The following is a 16168-nucleotide window of genomic DNA, read 5'->3' on the forward strand; positions in this document are numbered from 1 at the left end:
AGACCAAGGATTCCTGGTCCCAGAGTAAAACCAAATCCATACATTCTGCCTGCAGTATAGTAAGCCCCACAGAAGTGGGCAGATGCCTGAATCCAAATAGTAGCCTTCATGTTTCTGCCAAAGCATAATTTTCTTCCTATATTATTGCTTTTTGATGAATGTTTAAAGCAATCCTTTTTTAAATGGACAAAGCTTGGCAGGAGGTTAGCAAGTCAATTAATTGGCAGGGAGAAAGAAAAGCACAATTTTACACACCACTATTTAAAGAGTAATTTCAAATACAACAGGTTGTTAACATACTGTGCATATAGAAACGTTCGTCGGCCCAATTTTATGAAAATCCAGTATAAGAATATAAGAATTCTGATGTTTCTATCCAAACGAATCAGGGAGCAACAATCTGCATAGCATTCTTTCCTGTTTACCCAGTTTTGTTATTTTTTTCCTGTTGTTGTTTTAGTTTAGATAGCAGCTTCTTGTGCTATAAGTGGAGTTTATGGTAGAGTGCCTGCCTAGAATGCCCAAGGTCTTGGGTTCGATCACCACAAAAATAAATAGATAGATATACAGATAGATAGCAGTTCCCCAAGTAACTGTTGGTTTGAGAGCACAGATGATTAACTGCTATGTGGGGTGCTGCAGAGTTAAAGGGTTGGCTACCACTGTCAATTACAGGGTAATCAGAAAGCATACTATCTCTTTAATTAAATGTAAGATAATGGGAAATGCAATTTATGAAAAACAACCCACACCAAAATATCAAGACCCCATTTATTGTGGAGGGGCAGGCAACCCTGCAGTAACACAAGCAGAATATCAAGTCATTTCTCAACCAACATTATGCCTAGATGAAAAGAAAACATTATGCTCACTTCAGTTGGTGAAGTTTTCTCTTTCCAAAGTATTGTCACTCCTATTAAGTATTAAAATACTCCAAAAATAATTTGACTCTTTAAATAAACCTACTTAACCTTATTGCCATTGTATCATGCTTTGAGGATCAGTTTAAATATCTTCCCTTTTCTGAGAGAGAGTCCTTGCATCTTGGGAGAACTCTTTCCTCCTCGGGGTTCCTATAAACCTTTACTCATATGACCAACAGAAGGTTTATTTCAATGGTTCTGTGTTTACCAACCTCTGCCAATAATGTTCTCCTGGATAATATTAATGGTCTTTATTCATCTTTATGCTCCCAGCAGCTACATGAATTCTTGGCGATTAGAGGATGTTTAATAAGAGTTTATGTAATTATATTTATAGAGAAGATGAATGGCACAACGTTATAAATAACTCAACCTCATTGCAATAAAAACTGACCAATTCCTACTCCAAACCTTCACCTCTAATAATACCCATGACAGGATCTCAATACCATTCTGGCAGATATCTTTTGATCCCTGTTATCTAGTCACAGTGGGGAGGTGCTGATGAGTAGCAGAATGGCCAAAACGTAATGGTTCCAGAGGAGAAAAGATGAAGTATTTGGACACTTCAGTAAAAAATGATTCGTCTTCACAGCTATACAGATTTGGGGTTGAGTATAGTGTGGCCTTCGAAGCTCTGTATAAAACACAGCATCTGCCTGCCCGTTCTTCTTAGTAATCTTATTTCATTCACCTTCTCCTTTTCTAAAATTAAGTCTTAGAGCTTAGGATTTAATTTCTCTCTGAATTGTTTTACTTCCGTGATTCCTCATTTCACCCCAAACGATGTCAGTCTCCCATTAAGCTATTCCTTCTCTTTTCTTTAAACTACTCAATGCCCTTGTAGCTATTTAATGTTTTATCCCCCCCCACACCATGCTACAATATATAAGAAGATAGAAATATGGTCCATCTTGCTCAGTGCACCCACTGCCCAGGAGAGTACCCAGTGTGAAATATAGACTCTGTTTATTTAGTGAACAGAGGGAAAGGGGAAGAGGGGAAAGGAAAGCTTTCACATGAAGATAACAGAGACAAAGATGTTAGGATGGATGTGGGAGCTATGGTCGCTCGCCCAGTGTCCCTCCCCCCTCTACTCTTCCACCTCAGACCTTTATCAAGAAAGGAAAGGTTTCATTCAGACGATGTCTTGGAACAAAGCTGAGAAAGACAGCCAAGAAGGAGGCTGCCTGTCTCCATATGGGACAGTAGACATTGTCATGGGATAAAGAAGTGTGAGCTAATATGCAGATGATAGCCACAGTGTTGTCAGATAAAAAGATTTTTTTTTAATATTCTTAAAAGGTTCATCCATTCATGGTGGCCTTATCAAGATGAGTGTTGTATCAGCAGATTTAGTGAATTTGAAACCATTTGTAAGATCAACATAAGTATCATGTATGGCTGAAAAGATGAAGTCTTTAAGCCCAGAAAAATGATGACAGTCATGACCCATATCCTTGAAATACAGAGGCTAACAGGACAGTGAGTTCAGGCTAAATCAATTTAAGAAAAACTTTGATGATAATGAACTGGTGCGACAGATAATCCCTTTCCCTGTTCTTTACAAATCATCTATGTTGTTTTCACAGTATAAGTTCTTATCCTAGCTGTCCTCTGAAACAAATCTTTGGAGGAAAAGACAGGAAACATGTTATCACTCACAGTTCAATGGTTTCCTGGAATGTTCTGGGCAATTCCCTTTGTGTGTGCCTCCTCCACTCCCTCTCCCTCCCCCTACTTCCTTCTCCTTCTCCTCCACCTCCTCCTCCTCCTCCTTTTTTAAACTCTAAAGCTGGTCTTACTAGTTCAATACCCACTTCACCTTTCATCTGGTTACACAATGGTGTCGACCTGGTAAAATTCAAGCATGTCTGCTTTTGTTCCATCTTGCCTACCCCCTTCCCTAATTACCACTTAGGTATGTGTTCACTAACAGTTCTTTAAAAAGACACCTTCCTCCTGTTGCTTTGCATATTTCAGACATATAACAAAAATAGGGGAAGACAACTTTGAACCCGGTATTCACATTTATTATCTATGTTCTCCCTAGCTTTCTCAGAGCCGAGAAAGAAAAATCATACTGTATTTGTACGGATTTGGGGTGTCTGTATGATACAGTACAGTAGGCTCTCTGAAGCCACAGGTTGGTTCTGCATCTGGAGATGCATTTAACCATGGGCCAGATATACTGGAGAAAAAATTGTACTGTGCTAAACAGAGAGAGACTTTTTCTTGTCATTATCCCCCCAATATTATAACAACTATTTACATGCCATTTACATTATATTAGGCACTATAAGTAGTCTATTATCTAAAGTATACAGGAGGATGTTGGTAGGTTATATGGAAATACTATACCAAATTACATCAGGGACTTGAGTAACTGCAGACTTTGGTATCTCTGGGGTCCTAGAACCAATCCCCCATGGATACCAAGGGTCAACCATATATCAAGCACCAAATATATAATCATGTTACCAAAACTTTAAAACTCCTCTCAAACCTACAACTCAATGGATAAAATATATATATATATATATATATACATATATATATATATATACACACACACACATACACACACACACACAAATACACACATATATACACTTTTTTTCATAATAAAAATGTTAGAGGCTTTCCACGCCACACAATTGGAACATAATCCACTCAGTTGGGTAAATCTAGTCTGTAACAATGTCAGTCTCAAAAGGAAACAATACCCTCAAACCTAAAACCTGAAATATTTTGTTGTTAATCACCCAACAGACGAGCAACGGATCTTTGACTAGAAAGTAGGCAAATGCCTTCCTTAGAGTCCAGATGAATCAAAGAGGGACACTAGATTTAGGCATCCAAGAACCACAGTGTCCTTCTTGGAGATCCTGAAGACAGCATTCACACTCTCCCTCAGTGGGGCTGAAACCCAGCAGGACACAATACAGTGGCCTGGTGTGGCAAGCATTTCCTGCAAGAGCTAAGCACAATGGGAAGACCCAAGACTTTGCCTGCAAGTCTCCCCTGCCTTCTCCACCCCCGGAAATGGTCTAGTGTTTTGCACATTTTTAATTCTAAGTCACCTCTTCAAGGACATTTCCCTAACAGCAACAGAGCAGTAGTCATCATTATTGCAGAAACACAACTGGAAAGTTTATAGAAAGATACTAATCTCTTGTGTATATTTATACACACAAAGAAAAGTGGGTGAAACCCTGGCAGGCACATGCGTGTTCTCACGTACCAGCCCAACTCTGGAACAGAGAAGGAGCAAGACTGGAAAGAATGGATGTCCTCAGAGGCAACACCAAATGGAGCCTGAGACACTCACAGATGAGCCTACTTATCAGCAGCATTTTCATTGGTGACTGGACGTTGGCCTCCATGACAATGAACTGACTGGAGAGTATTTTAATAAGGCATTTTATCTTGAAGAAGATCTCATGTAGAACTTCCAATTCACATGGCCCCATAAATTGGGACTTTACTGGATGTTTACTTAACAGTCTCTCTGATGGCAATATTTGATCACCTGGACTCTCAGGATTTGATCGACCACTGTTTCACCTTGAGTCCTTTTTTCCTTTTGTGATTGTCAATGGATATGTGCAATGACACTGGGATGCTCCTCAGAGCAACCTATCATGGACTTCCCACAGCCATAAATCACCATTAGCATTGCCTTCGATACCAACCCCAGTTCCTTTGACCTTTCTATCCCTTTTTTCACTGTCATTGCCTCTTTCCTCTTTGAATCCTCTGCAATGACTGGGCCTATTGCTATGATATGGCTCCAGCACATTACAATGATTCTTGAATACCAAAAGCTCTTTTCCTATATGCACAGGCATGGAGGAGCTTCTTTCTTCCTTGAGTCTGAAAACTTGCATGTCAGGAACTGGATTCTGAAAGGCCAAATCATTCCATCAACTGTGTCTTGGCTCAGTTGCTTGAAGAGCTCGGATATCTAAATTTAGATTTTCTTCCCCATGGCTTAGCTTAGGCAAATATCCCTCCCAGGCAAAATCTATCATTAGGATTCCCCTGTTAAAGCCATCAAAGCCTGGGAGAAAGTACTTACCAAGTCCCAAGTACAGAATTAGAACTTAGACCCATTTCCCACAGAAATAATGGAAAAATCAGAGGACAGCAGGTCAGCTCAACAGCAGAATCTTTACTTGCCCTTCTGTAGGTCAACTTGGGAGGCTGGTGCCAAATTCCACATAACCAGTTTAAGAGACAGACCTTCATAGCAATAAACCATCAACGGGGAAAGCATAGAGAAGTATTGTCCTTGTGCAATGGCACAGAAGTATTGATGCATAAGGTATCTGTGGCCTTGAGAACCACCACCTAGCATGAATTAAGTGATTACTTCATATAGTTCTATAACTTTTAAAAAATAGGCATTTTGGCCCTCCATCTCCAATACTATGAATCCATTATTACTTTACCACTCCTTGTGAGAGTCCTAAAGTAAGAATAGACACTTCAGTTCACACACAGAACAGAGGAGGCAAGATTAAAAAAAAAATTAAAAATAAAAAAGTCCAGTACTTAACAATTTTTGACAAGTCTAGATAAAAGGGTTGTAGTCGAAAGTTGTTCACAGATGATTTTATATTTCAAAATTCTCTTTTAGAACATTTTGTGGCTTAAGAGTGTAATTATAATACAAATGTTGATTACAGCAGGATTGATTATAACTGGTTAACAGCCACTTTGGGTTTTTGTTTTTCATAGTAGCTGCCCCAGGTCAGAGGCTTTCTAATTGCCTTTAGAAAGCCCAAGGAATATGTATGAAAACGTGCCACCTGAAGCACAGCTGCTTATTTCTGCATCCCCCTCCTAATTCTTCAAAGAGACCTGACTCTCGACCTCATTTTTCTACCTGGAACTGCGTGCGCACGAAATCCAAACTTCTGATTGTACTGCGAGAGTACTTTGATTTAAATTATCTTTCCTTCCTCCCTGGCCTCTCCTAACTGAAGACTAAACCTTTATGTTTTCTTTACAGGGTGAGAAAAACAAACACAAGGAAGGCCCCTCAGTTTCCTATGGGCACGGAGCTGCAGGACTGGAATTTTAAACCCTGGGGAAAATAACCAAATGCAGACACCTGAGCTCTTTGGGGCGACTGAACCAAACACAATGGATAGAATCCTCTGGCCTTTCAAAATCCAGCTTCCCAGGAGAAAGAGTTTCCCTTTTGGCTTGTGTGTGTATTGGGGGCTGGCCCTGAGGGGCTAGGGAAGGAAGTGGTGGTTTGTTGCCTTTTTTCTCAAATCCTTCTCTTTCTCCATTTGAGAGAGAAGATGGCCCCTTCTACAAGGCACAGGCTCCCTTGTGATTTTGTCACCTTCAAGGGTGCTCAGCCTCCAGACACAGGGTGTGGTAGAAACACACATTTCAATTCCAGGCTCTAGAACTTTCCAGAAACAACCTCAGAACAGGACCCACATATAATGGCTGTACTCTAGCAAAGTTCCTATTAAGGTAACTCCAGCCAGGGGCAGTAGTGCAGGCCTGTATTCCCAGTGGCTCGGAAGGCTGAGGCAGGAGGATTGAGAGTTTAAAGCCTGCCTCAGCAACAGGGAGACGCTAAGCAACTCAGAGAGACAGTGTCTCTAAATAAAATACAAAATAGGACTGGGGATGTAGCTCATGTGGGTGCCCCGAGTGCCCCTCAGTTCAATCCCCAGTGCGCGTGTGCGCACACACACACCAAAAAAAAGGTAACTCCAACTGATCTGGCCGACATTATTTTATTTAGGAAAAATGATAGGAAATGGCCAAAGTTTTATTTATGAACATCGACATTCTCCCTTATCTTAAAAACAGGCTCACACACATAGACACACAGGCAGACACCGCACTCTCTTTTTTTTTTCAATCCCAGAGTCCCTGGGTGGCTAATCTTAGCTAGACTCTCATCACAATTGAACAGGGTAGAAGCAGCTTAACTGCCTGCCACGTGCACATACTGGAATCAGAGAGTGGTTCATCTTCCCAGAGCTGCCCCTGAGCCCTGGGCTTTGAGGGGAAATAACTTCCTGCGGAAGGGTATCACCTTTGTTAAGACACAGTGCCAATGGGCATCACCGGCTCATTGACACCAAAGCTCCAGAAGGAGGGAATTGCTTGTGTGCCGGGTTTGCTCATTGTCAAGCGCGGGTCTAGGCGACCACTCTTGTGCTGGGCCCTGATTCTCAGCCTGGACCTTGGACAGATTGGCTTTTTCATTCACCTTTCACTTCATTGTGACAGTTAATTCCAGATTTTCAAAGCCAATCAGGGTTCCGAACATGCTGTCTTGGTGTGTGTGTGTGTGTGTGTGTGTGTATCTGGGGTTTGGAAAACAATAAATAATCAAATATAACTTTCTCTCTCCCACCTGCAATCACTTTCCTTTCCCCATGCAGAATCTGCTTATGTAGACCGCTCGTGATAGAAGGCACTTATCAGAGTTCTTAAAGACTGATACAAGCCCTGGGAAATATGCACCTGGGAGGAAACACCAGTGGACTCCCCTGGCTACCTGTGTGGCCACTGAAGGAAGACAAAGGTGGGAGGCAGGACCTGAGTCAGAATCGGAATACTCATCCACCCAGATCGTGTCAGAGTGCACACCAGCTCCCCTGAGACTGCTAGATCATCCTGCCTTATCCATATCCTTCTGCCCTCCCTCCACAAACTCATTAGCCTGAGGCAGGAGGTCTCCCAATTCCACATCTTTGACTAATTCCTTGTGTGTCCCTGGATAAGTCACCGGAGCTTTCTGGCTTCAGTGTCCTCGTCTGTCACATGGAGAAGACTGAAAATACCTTTTAGCTCTTACATCTTTGGTTCGCTGAGATAAATTTGGACCTGAGTTCACTTGGATTCTCAGATCAGGACAAAGACTTAGCTGGGCGCGGTGGCACATGCCTGTAATCCCAGCGGCTCAGGAGGCTGAGGCAGGAGGATCACACAACTTCAAAGCCAGCCTCAGCAACTTTGGGAAGCCCTAAGCAACTTAGCTGACCTTGCCTCAAAATAAAAAATAAAAAGGGCTTGGGATGTGGCTCAGTGGTTAAACATCCCTGGGTTCAATCCCTGGTGCCAAAAAAAAAAAGAGTCTAAGATGTAAGTAGGTGGTCTTACTTTGACAAGCAAAGAGTCTTAGGACCCCATGATGGAATCAGGAACCCATGAAGGATACTGTATCCAATGTGGGCTAACCTCAGGTGTCTGTGAATCTGTGTGGACTATGTGACCAGCTTAGGGGAATTCTGAGCACTATTCCCTTGTTACCTGCCAACCTTCCTCAAGAAGAAGCTCATGCTTCTGGCCAGCTGTTTCTCTAATAAATGATACCTACCTTTCCATTTCCTCAATACACTAAAGTTATAAAAAGCCATTAGAAAACCAGGTAGAAACTGAATGGCCTCTCCCAAACAGAATATCCTTAAACCCCCTCTTCTAGCAGGAGAAGAACTAAAGTCTCTGTGCAGAAGCCTTTACCCTAACCCTTCTCATTTTTTTTTTTTGTCCATTTTTTCTTGCTGTAACAATATTCTTGACACTGAGATATTTATCAAGGAAAGATATTTACTTTGCCTCGTGGTTCTGAAGGCTGGAAAGTCAAAGAGCAGGGCTCCAGCAAGGGCCTCATGCTACTTCAACTCATAGCAGAAAGCAAAAAGCCACACAACGATCCAAAACCCTAACCTGCTCTCACAGTAGATAATCCAGTCCTTCTAGAATTAATCCAATCCCTCAAGATTAAACCAGTCCCACAAGAAAGGCATTCATCCTCTTAACAACCTAGTCATCTCTGAAAGACCCCACTTCCTGATACAACATGGAAATTAAGTTTCAGTGTGAGTTTTGGAGGGAACAAACCATATATAAACCTTAGCATCTATTATGCCACTCTATAGTTTGGACCTGGAATGTCCCCTGCCCCTGTACCCCCTGTGTTGAAGGCTCAGACCCTGGCTGGTAAGGCTACTGGGAAAGTGGTGGACACTTTAGGAAATGGGGCCTATTTGGAGGAGGCAGGTCACTGGGGGCATGTACTTGAAAGTTGTATCTTGTCCCCAGTCTTCCCCCTAATTCCCAGCTGCCATCAGGTGAGCAGTTCTACTCTACCATACACACAATGACATGCTGTTCTGCCTCACCACCAGCCCACAGTGATGGGGCTAGGCAAAATGGACTGAAATCTCTGAAACTGTGAACCAAAAGAAATATTTCCTCCTTTGAGTTGATTTTCTCAGGTATTTTGTCATAGCTATGAAAAGATGACTAACAGCCACCAATATGATGACTGTGTATTTCCTTACCTCACTCTGCTCATATTATCTTTAAAAATATTTTTTTCTGACCATCTTGGTTCTATACATTTATATGGGCTCAAACTCTGCCTGTCTGAAATATCTTTATAGCCCTTCTAAGTTACTGGATCTTCTCTTCTCCACCTAAATGACCAGCAGCTGTTTTTCTTCCTGTGACCATATTATGTATCTTATTCTGAAGTGACTCTTCTTCAACTCAACATTCCATTTCTTACCCCCAACTCCTTCTGCTGCCAGGGTCTCCTGCTCAGTATCATCTCAGCCCAAAGAAGTCTGAACAAAGCATGCTAGGCCACGGAATTAGCCTCCAAACCTGAGATAGCAGCAGCACAGTCTTAACCAAAATGTTCAAATGCTCTAAAACACAACACACACACACACGCACGCACACACACATACACATACACACACACCCATATTGCCCATAATTTCTATTAAAATTTAAAACTCGGGCTTATTAAAACCACAGTTAGTTCAGTTCTTTTTCTCCACTCTGTTCCTATAAGAAACTTGCTAACCAGGCTTTGTTTCCTAAGGTTTCTTTCCAGAACATCTTCATTCTGGCAACAGGAAGACAGGCCCATGAAATAACAGATCAGATACAAGGATCTGTCAAATGAATCCCTGTTCTAGGGCTTCTCTTTTTTTGAAGTTTTACTTTTTTTTTTCCTACGTGGGCTTCAATGAAAGTCTCTCCCCTGCCTCCACCATCTCAAAACATTTTCCTCGTGGGAAGACAGATGATGAACTTTTCAGCACTGGAAAGCCTGGAGGCTTCTACCATCCGAGCTCTGAGGACTGTAGGCGACTGTGACAGATCAACACCGTCCTCATGCCGTGTCTAAGTCAGGCAGGAACAAGATGGAACGTGCCAAGCCTCATCCACGCTTTGAAAAGGTGAAGCAGCCCAGTTCCAGGGCAGCAGTGCGTGTGTTTAAGAAATTCTTTGGGCTGGGGGTGTAGCTCAGTGAGACGGTGCCTGCCCAGCACGTAGGAGGGCCTGGGTTCCATCCCCAGCAGCACAAAAAAAGCAAAAGGCAAACAAACAAAAGCAAAGTGTTAAGGCAGAACCAGAGGGAGAAGAGGAAGTAGGGAAAAGCAGCTTTTTTGACTTAAAAAGTTTTCACCGGCAGCACTGGGTTTGCTAACTTTCATGGCATTTCCAAATCAGAAGAGCACAGACACATGATTTCAGAGTCCAGCAAAGTGAGATGCATTGATTACACCCTACCTAGAAATAGTCTGTTACAATCAAAGAAAAATGCTTCCTTTCTTTGTGCAGCAAAATTAAGAGATGTTTCAGAATAAAGGAAAGCAATTTAATTATCATTAAACAAGGTTTAACTGCTTTGAGCAATCATCCTCTCACTGAGAAGCATAATTGAACTTAAAAGAAACCTTGTGACCTGTGGCCCTTTCTGGCTCCCACTCAGCAAGAATTGGCCAGGAACCACCCACTTTCAGGTGAGTCGCCCAGGTGATTGGGAACATGACACAGCAGGCTAGGGACCCCAGAGAGGAAGGCAACCCCCACCCCTGAATCACACCACTTCTGTACCTGGCTTCTGGCTGGTGCACTCCGGGGCCCCCGACAGCAGAAACACATGAGCCCTCCTTCCTTCTGTGGCCTTTCCCCCAGAGCACAGACTGGAGGCTCCATGTCCACATCCAGTAGTGGCTATCGGCCAGACCTTTAACCTTCTCAGAGCAGTCAAGAGCCTGGCCCGCAAGTGACAGGACCTGCCCCCTTCACACTTAGCCGGCCTTCAGTCTTACCCATTCCTTCCAGCAAGCTGTCCTGACAGACAGGCTCAGGATTGGAAGTGTGATTCACAGGTAGAAAATACTGGTTTTTCATTGCTATGCAGATGCGGACTGGGTGGGGTGGGGTTTAGGTAAATCCGGATGTAGACACCAAAAAAAAAAAAAAAAAAAAAAAAAAAAAAAAACCAAAAATAAAAATGAAGGCAAGAATGTGACTCTTTTTCATACATCACACCTGACCAAACAGGCTCCACCCACATGCCAATCATTGAAGAAATTAAAGTGAACAGAATGGTGGGAAGGGGCCACTTACAGCTTGCAGGTATATACAGAGACAGTTAATATTCACAAGCGATGTGAGATTAGAGACAGATTTTTATGTAATTCATAACCCCCCCCCCCAAAAAAAAAACCTTGATCATGGCTTTATCATCAAGTGGCCAAATAACCAACTGTCTCAATGCCAGTGTTGGTTCAAATTGCTTAAGCCTGAACAGCCATGTACGCATGGTGAGTCTGCATCCCTTGTGGCCATATCTGCCTCTAAAATATGCTATTTTGGAACTTCTAGAACAGGAGAATAAAGGGGTGGGGGATATAACACACAAATGCCTGAGACCCACCACATTCTTGATAGTGAGGTTTGGGTCACCCACAGCATCTGACTGCTGCTGTCACAGGGCAGCTTCTGAAGAGCAAGACATGCTGTTCAAAGGTCAGAGTCAGAAACCTGGATTCCAGGTGTTAAAGGTGCTAGTGGGAACTCACAGTCCTGGGGCTGGGAGTGTAGCTTGGTGATAAAGCACAGGCTTAGTATGTGCACAAGGTCTTGGGTTCAATGCCCAGCACCAAAAACAAACAAAACAAAAGCAAAAACCAGTGCCTACATTGCTTATCTGTTCTGCCAACCTTCACTGGGTATATTCTGATTGCCCAGTCTGAGCGAAGACAGGGGAGAAACTAAGAGTTGGCTCCTTGAAATATACATTATTTATTTTTTTTCCCACTGAGAGCAGATAAAAAGGCAAAGGTTTGATGTACCATTATGTCACTTGAAAAATCCAAACTCAAGGATTCATAACAATGTATCCCATTTCACATTACTGCATCAATGTATAGCTTTTTTTTTCTTTTTCTTTTCTTTTCTTTTTTTTTTTGTGGTGAAGAGGAAATATTTTAGTAACCTGCTCTGACTGGATTTAGAACTAGAGGGAAAAAAAAACAAAATATCTACATTTAGCCTTTGGGCTAATGACAAGAATGATGCATTGTGCTCCTGGACACCAGGTATGAGACCCTGTGGCACAAATCATATCTCCTCAAGATTCTGTAATCTGCCCACAGTGTGTTTTGGGGAGTCCTAGAATTAGTTCTACAGGGCTCCTTTAAGGACAGCCACAGAGACCAAAAAGAGGACAGGCTTAGTTAGAAGTGTCCCCCAACCCACTCAAAGGAACTTCTGTGTACTGTTTGAACAAATGCTAAAAATATTTTATCACTCTCCTACTTAAAATCTTCACACTACCCAAAGAATGCACTCCAAAGTCCTAACTGTGGCTTTATAATTACAGCTGCCTCTTTCATGTCATCTGAGTCATTCAACAGACAAGTCTCTTCCTGCCTTGGGGTCCATGCACTTGCTACTCTTCTTCCTGAAAAACATGCCCATTATTTGCCTAGCCTGTTTTCTTACCTGGCTTCTTTCTCATGTAACTCTTTTATTTCCTTCATGGCAAGCCCCTCAGCAGTGGCTTCTTGAAACCATGGATAGTACTGAATATTAAACTATTATATATATTTTTTTCCTCTTCAACATATTCAAATTGCCAACCAGCATGACTCTTGTGCTTTGGGGCCATTAGTCAGTAAAATAAAGGTTATCTGAACACAAGTAATATGATATTATGGCAGTTAATCTGATAACCAAGATAACTAATAAGTGACTAATGGGAGGGTAGCATATACAATTTGGATACACTGGACAAAGGGACATTTCACATCCTGGCAGGTACAAGATTTTATCATGCTACTCAGAGTGTGATACAATTTTAAAGTTTTGAATTGTCTATTTCTAGGATTTTAATATTTTCAGACTGAAGTTGATAGCAGGGGAAATGAAACTATAGAAAGTGAAACCATGGATGAGGATGGAGAACTATGCTTTCTTCTCTGCCTTCTCCCATTAGATTCTAAGCTCTGTGAAGGAAGTGAGTGATCCTGTCATCTCATGTAGTGTATGCCCTGTGTCCGGTGCAAGACCTATTTGAACTAAAGTTTCAGTGCTAAATGAATAAATGGTCGAGTTTTTTTTTTTTTTTTTTCTAAATCAAACAGATCACATGTTGCTGTACCATCTTAATGTTATTCAAAATTATTTTCACTTAAAATTCATTTAGCATAATTTCACATAGTTAAACATCAAAGCCACATTCTAAGGCCTTTTCATGGATCCATGGAAAGTCAAAGCCACTGGTTCTGAAACCGTTTGCCTTTAAGTAATGGAGTAATCTTGTACTAGTCAACTCTTCTAACTTTGGATTCTTCTCCATGAAATTAAGATGACTCCCATCATATATTCAAAGAACCTTTCCACCTTGAACTTAAGTCACTGATTGGGTAGAAATTGATCTTTTCTCACAAAATGTTTCAGGAGATGTTTCCATTATACTTGCTGCCATGTACTGAGCTTCTACCACATGCCTGGTACTGTGTTAAGTACTTCTCATATAAGGCCTCTGATCTGCAAACCAATTTGCTGGGTAGGAGTTCTCAGCCCTTTTTTTCAGATGCAGAAGTGGAAGCTTACTTAGATCAGGTTTGCTCAAGACCACACAAATAGTAAGTGGTAGAACCAGTTCTTAAAGCTAAGTCTGGCCAAGAACAAAGGTAAGATCCCTCTCATCTCTTGCACTGTTTCTTGGAGAAAGCCTACAAAAACATTAGGTTAGGGTCATAGTCTATAGTAGAATCAAACAGGTAAGGATAGCAGGTGTGGACAGAGACTGGGGGGTTAAAGTGCACCCCGGAGTCTACATCCCCATATTACTGGGGCGGCTGCTACTTAGTGCTACCAAAGATTCTGATGGTGTTTCTTGACCATATGATTTTTTTTTTCTTTTTCTTTTCTTTTTTTTTGGTCAGGATGTAAGAAATTTGATTTTTAGGTGAAAATGCCTAATTCTAAGCCATTCAAAGCATTAGTGGTTTTGTCCGTTTTGACTCTTTTATTTATTTTTTATAGTGCTGACGACCAAACTCAGGGCCCTAAAGCATGCAAAGTGTGTACTCTACCACTGAGCTATACGCATAACCACATTTTAGTGTTTTATTGAAATTTGCAGAAGTCATTGAGCAGGTGTTTCTGAAGACCCTGGCCCCAAGACAGATGCCTGCCAATCTATTCTTATGTCTAAACCTCTGAAAGTTGCCCCATTTGTCTCTAATTCCAGTAAGCACTTTTGCAATCCACATGATTGCAACTGCTCAAAATGTATGAATGGCGCCATGCTGTTAAATCCCGTGAACTGTCAATTGTTCTTTCTTTGAGGTGAAATCTGAGGGCCCGTTCACAGAGTACAGGTTTCCGAAGGAAGAGATTTGATCTGTGTGTGAGGCTTTCTTCCTAAAATGCCAGGAAGAAGGTTGCTTAATAAATGCTTTTGACATTCCTGACCAGTAATCTTTAGGCTTGACTTCAGGGCTAAGCTAAGCTCTCCTTCCCTCCCTCCCTTTTTGAGAGTATTACTAATCAGTAGCAAAAGGATGGCTGCTCCAACTCCATCAGGTTGCTCAACTCCACCCTCTGGTGTGTCATTGAAATGGAAAAAAAAAAGTAAAGGTAGGAGGTGCCAAAGAGAACTTCAGGCTACAAAGGCATGTGGTAAATCATTCCCAGCATGATTACAGTGTTTGGAAATCCAACCTCATAAAAAGAGCCACAGTTTTCATAGCACACCCCTCAGGGAGCCCAGAAAAAATGCCCTAGGCTGAATCAGAATTGCTGAGTTCAAATCCCTATTCCTTTGCTTAAAGAATCAAGTTTCTAGATTTTTCTGAGCCTTAGTTGCTTTATTCATGTGTCTCTCTTCATACATATAAATAAGAACTTTTTAAAAAAAGAATTATATTTGAAATAACTTGTGTGAAACTTTCTGACATATAGCAAGTGATATAATATGGAGATTCTAGTACCCATATTTATTTGCAAAGATTTGAATGCATACAGGGAAAATTTTTATTGTATTACATTAGAATGCAAAAAGGCATATACGATTTGGATATATATGTCTTACATAGCCAATGGTATTTAATATGTGGAGGAAGAAAATATTGTAGATAATCTATGATATAGCAAATTTGGCCCATTTTTCTAAAGATTCAGAAAAAGTTCAATTAGACTAAAAAGTGACCTTCCTCCAACCTGGGGCTAAGGTAATTATGTTCTCTTTAATTGAATTACTTAAATTGCAGCTTTCCCTTGATTTGCACACCACAGCCACAGTTTTACCCTCTTTTCCTCTAAGCAGAGTTGTTTCTCATTAATTTTTAGGTTAACCAACTAATGCCAGGCATGTTTATTCACAAAACACTATATTAAGAGGCATTTATTTTATATGTGTTCCCCTTTTGCAAATATTTGCAGTAAGTTGCAGAACTGAGATTTTTATGAAGTTAAAAAAATAATACTATATCTAGGGAAAGTGCAAAGTTTCAGAAGTAGCTTTTGAGAAGGAGGAAGGAAGAAGAGATTAAGTACAGTGAAGATAGTTACTGGGATTTGTGCTAACAAATCAAACCCCCTACACTTGAGGTTTGACTGCTTTCTGTGCATCTGAATTAAAGAGGAGTTGGAGTTTAAAACCACGTCTAAGACTTTGCTTGGTGATTTGGGAGTATAACATGTGTTGTTTCTTTCCTTTCATAAGACATCCTCTGACAGTGTGCCTTCTATTCTTGACTTGCTCTGTGGTAAACAAAAAAGAGCTTAACAGTCTTTGCAAATCTAAATATTCTGTATATGAAAACGGTTGTTATTTTCACTTAGGAAACAGAATCATCAATATACAGGTTTGGACTTCCTACAGAAACCTAAACAGGCTTTATCTACAGTAGATTCTTAGTACCTTGGTAAGGGGTGGGATT

General features: G+C 41.2%; 1 protein-coding gene across 17 annotated transcripts in view; it reads right to left on the reverse strand.

Annotated features, from left to right (window-relative positions):
• Window positions 1–16168, reverse strand: part of Kiaa1217 (KIAA1217 ortholog) — a 369334-nt gene that overhangs the window by 238835 nt on the left and 114331 nt on the right. Inside the window, exon 1 of one of the 17 annotated variants that reach the window (XM_071599834.1) lies at window positions 10821–10974. The exons of the other annotated variants lie outside the window; for them this stretch is intronic. Within the exon in view, the coding sequence (XP_071455935.1) occupies window positions 10821–10922 (102 nt within the window). The 5' untranslated portion in view covers window positions 10923–10974. Of the gene's footprint in view, window positions 1–10820; window positions 10975–16168 lie in introns of those variants that run through there. 17 annotated transcript variants of the gene reach the window in all.

The sequence above is a fragment of the Marmota flaviventris genome, chromosome 12, assembly GCF_047511675.1.
Source record: "Marmota flaviventris isolate mMarFla1 chromosome 12, mMarFla1.hap1, whole genome shotgun sequence".
In the NCBI taxonomy this organism is placed as follows: domain Eukaryota; kingdom Metazoa; phylum Chordata; class Mammalia; order Rodentia; family Sciuridae; genus Marmota; species Marmota flaviventris.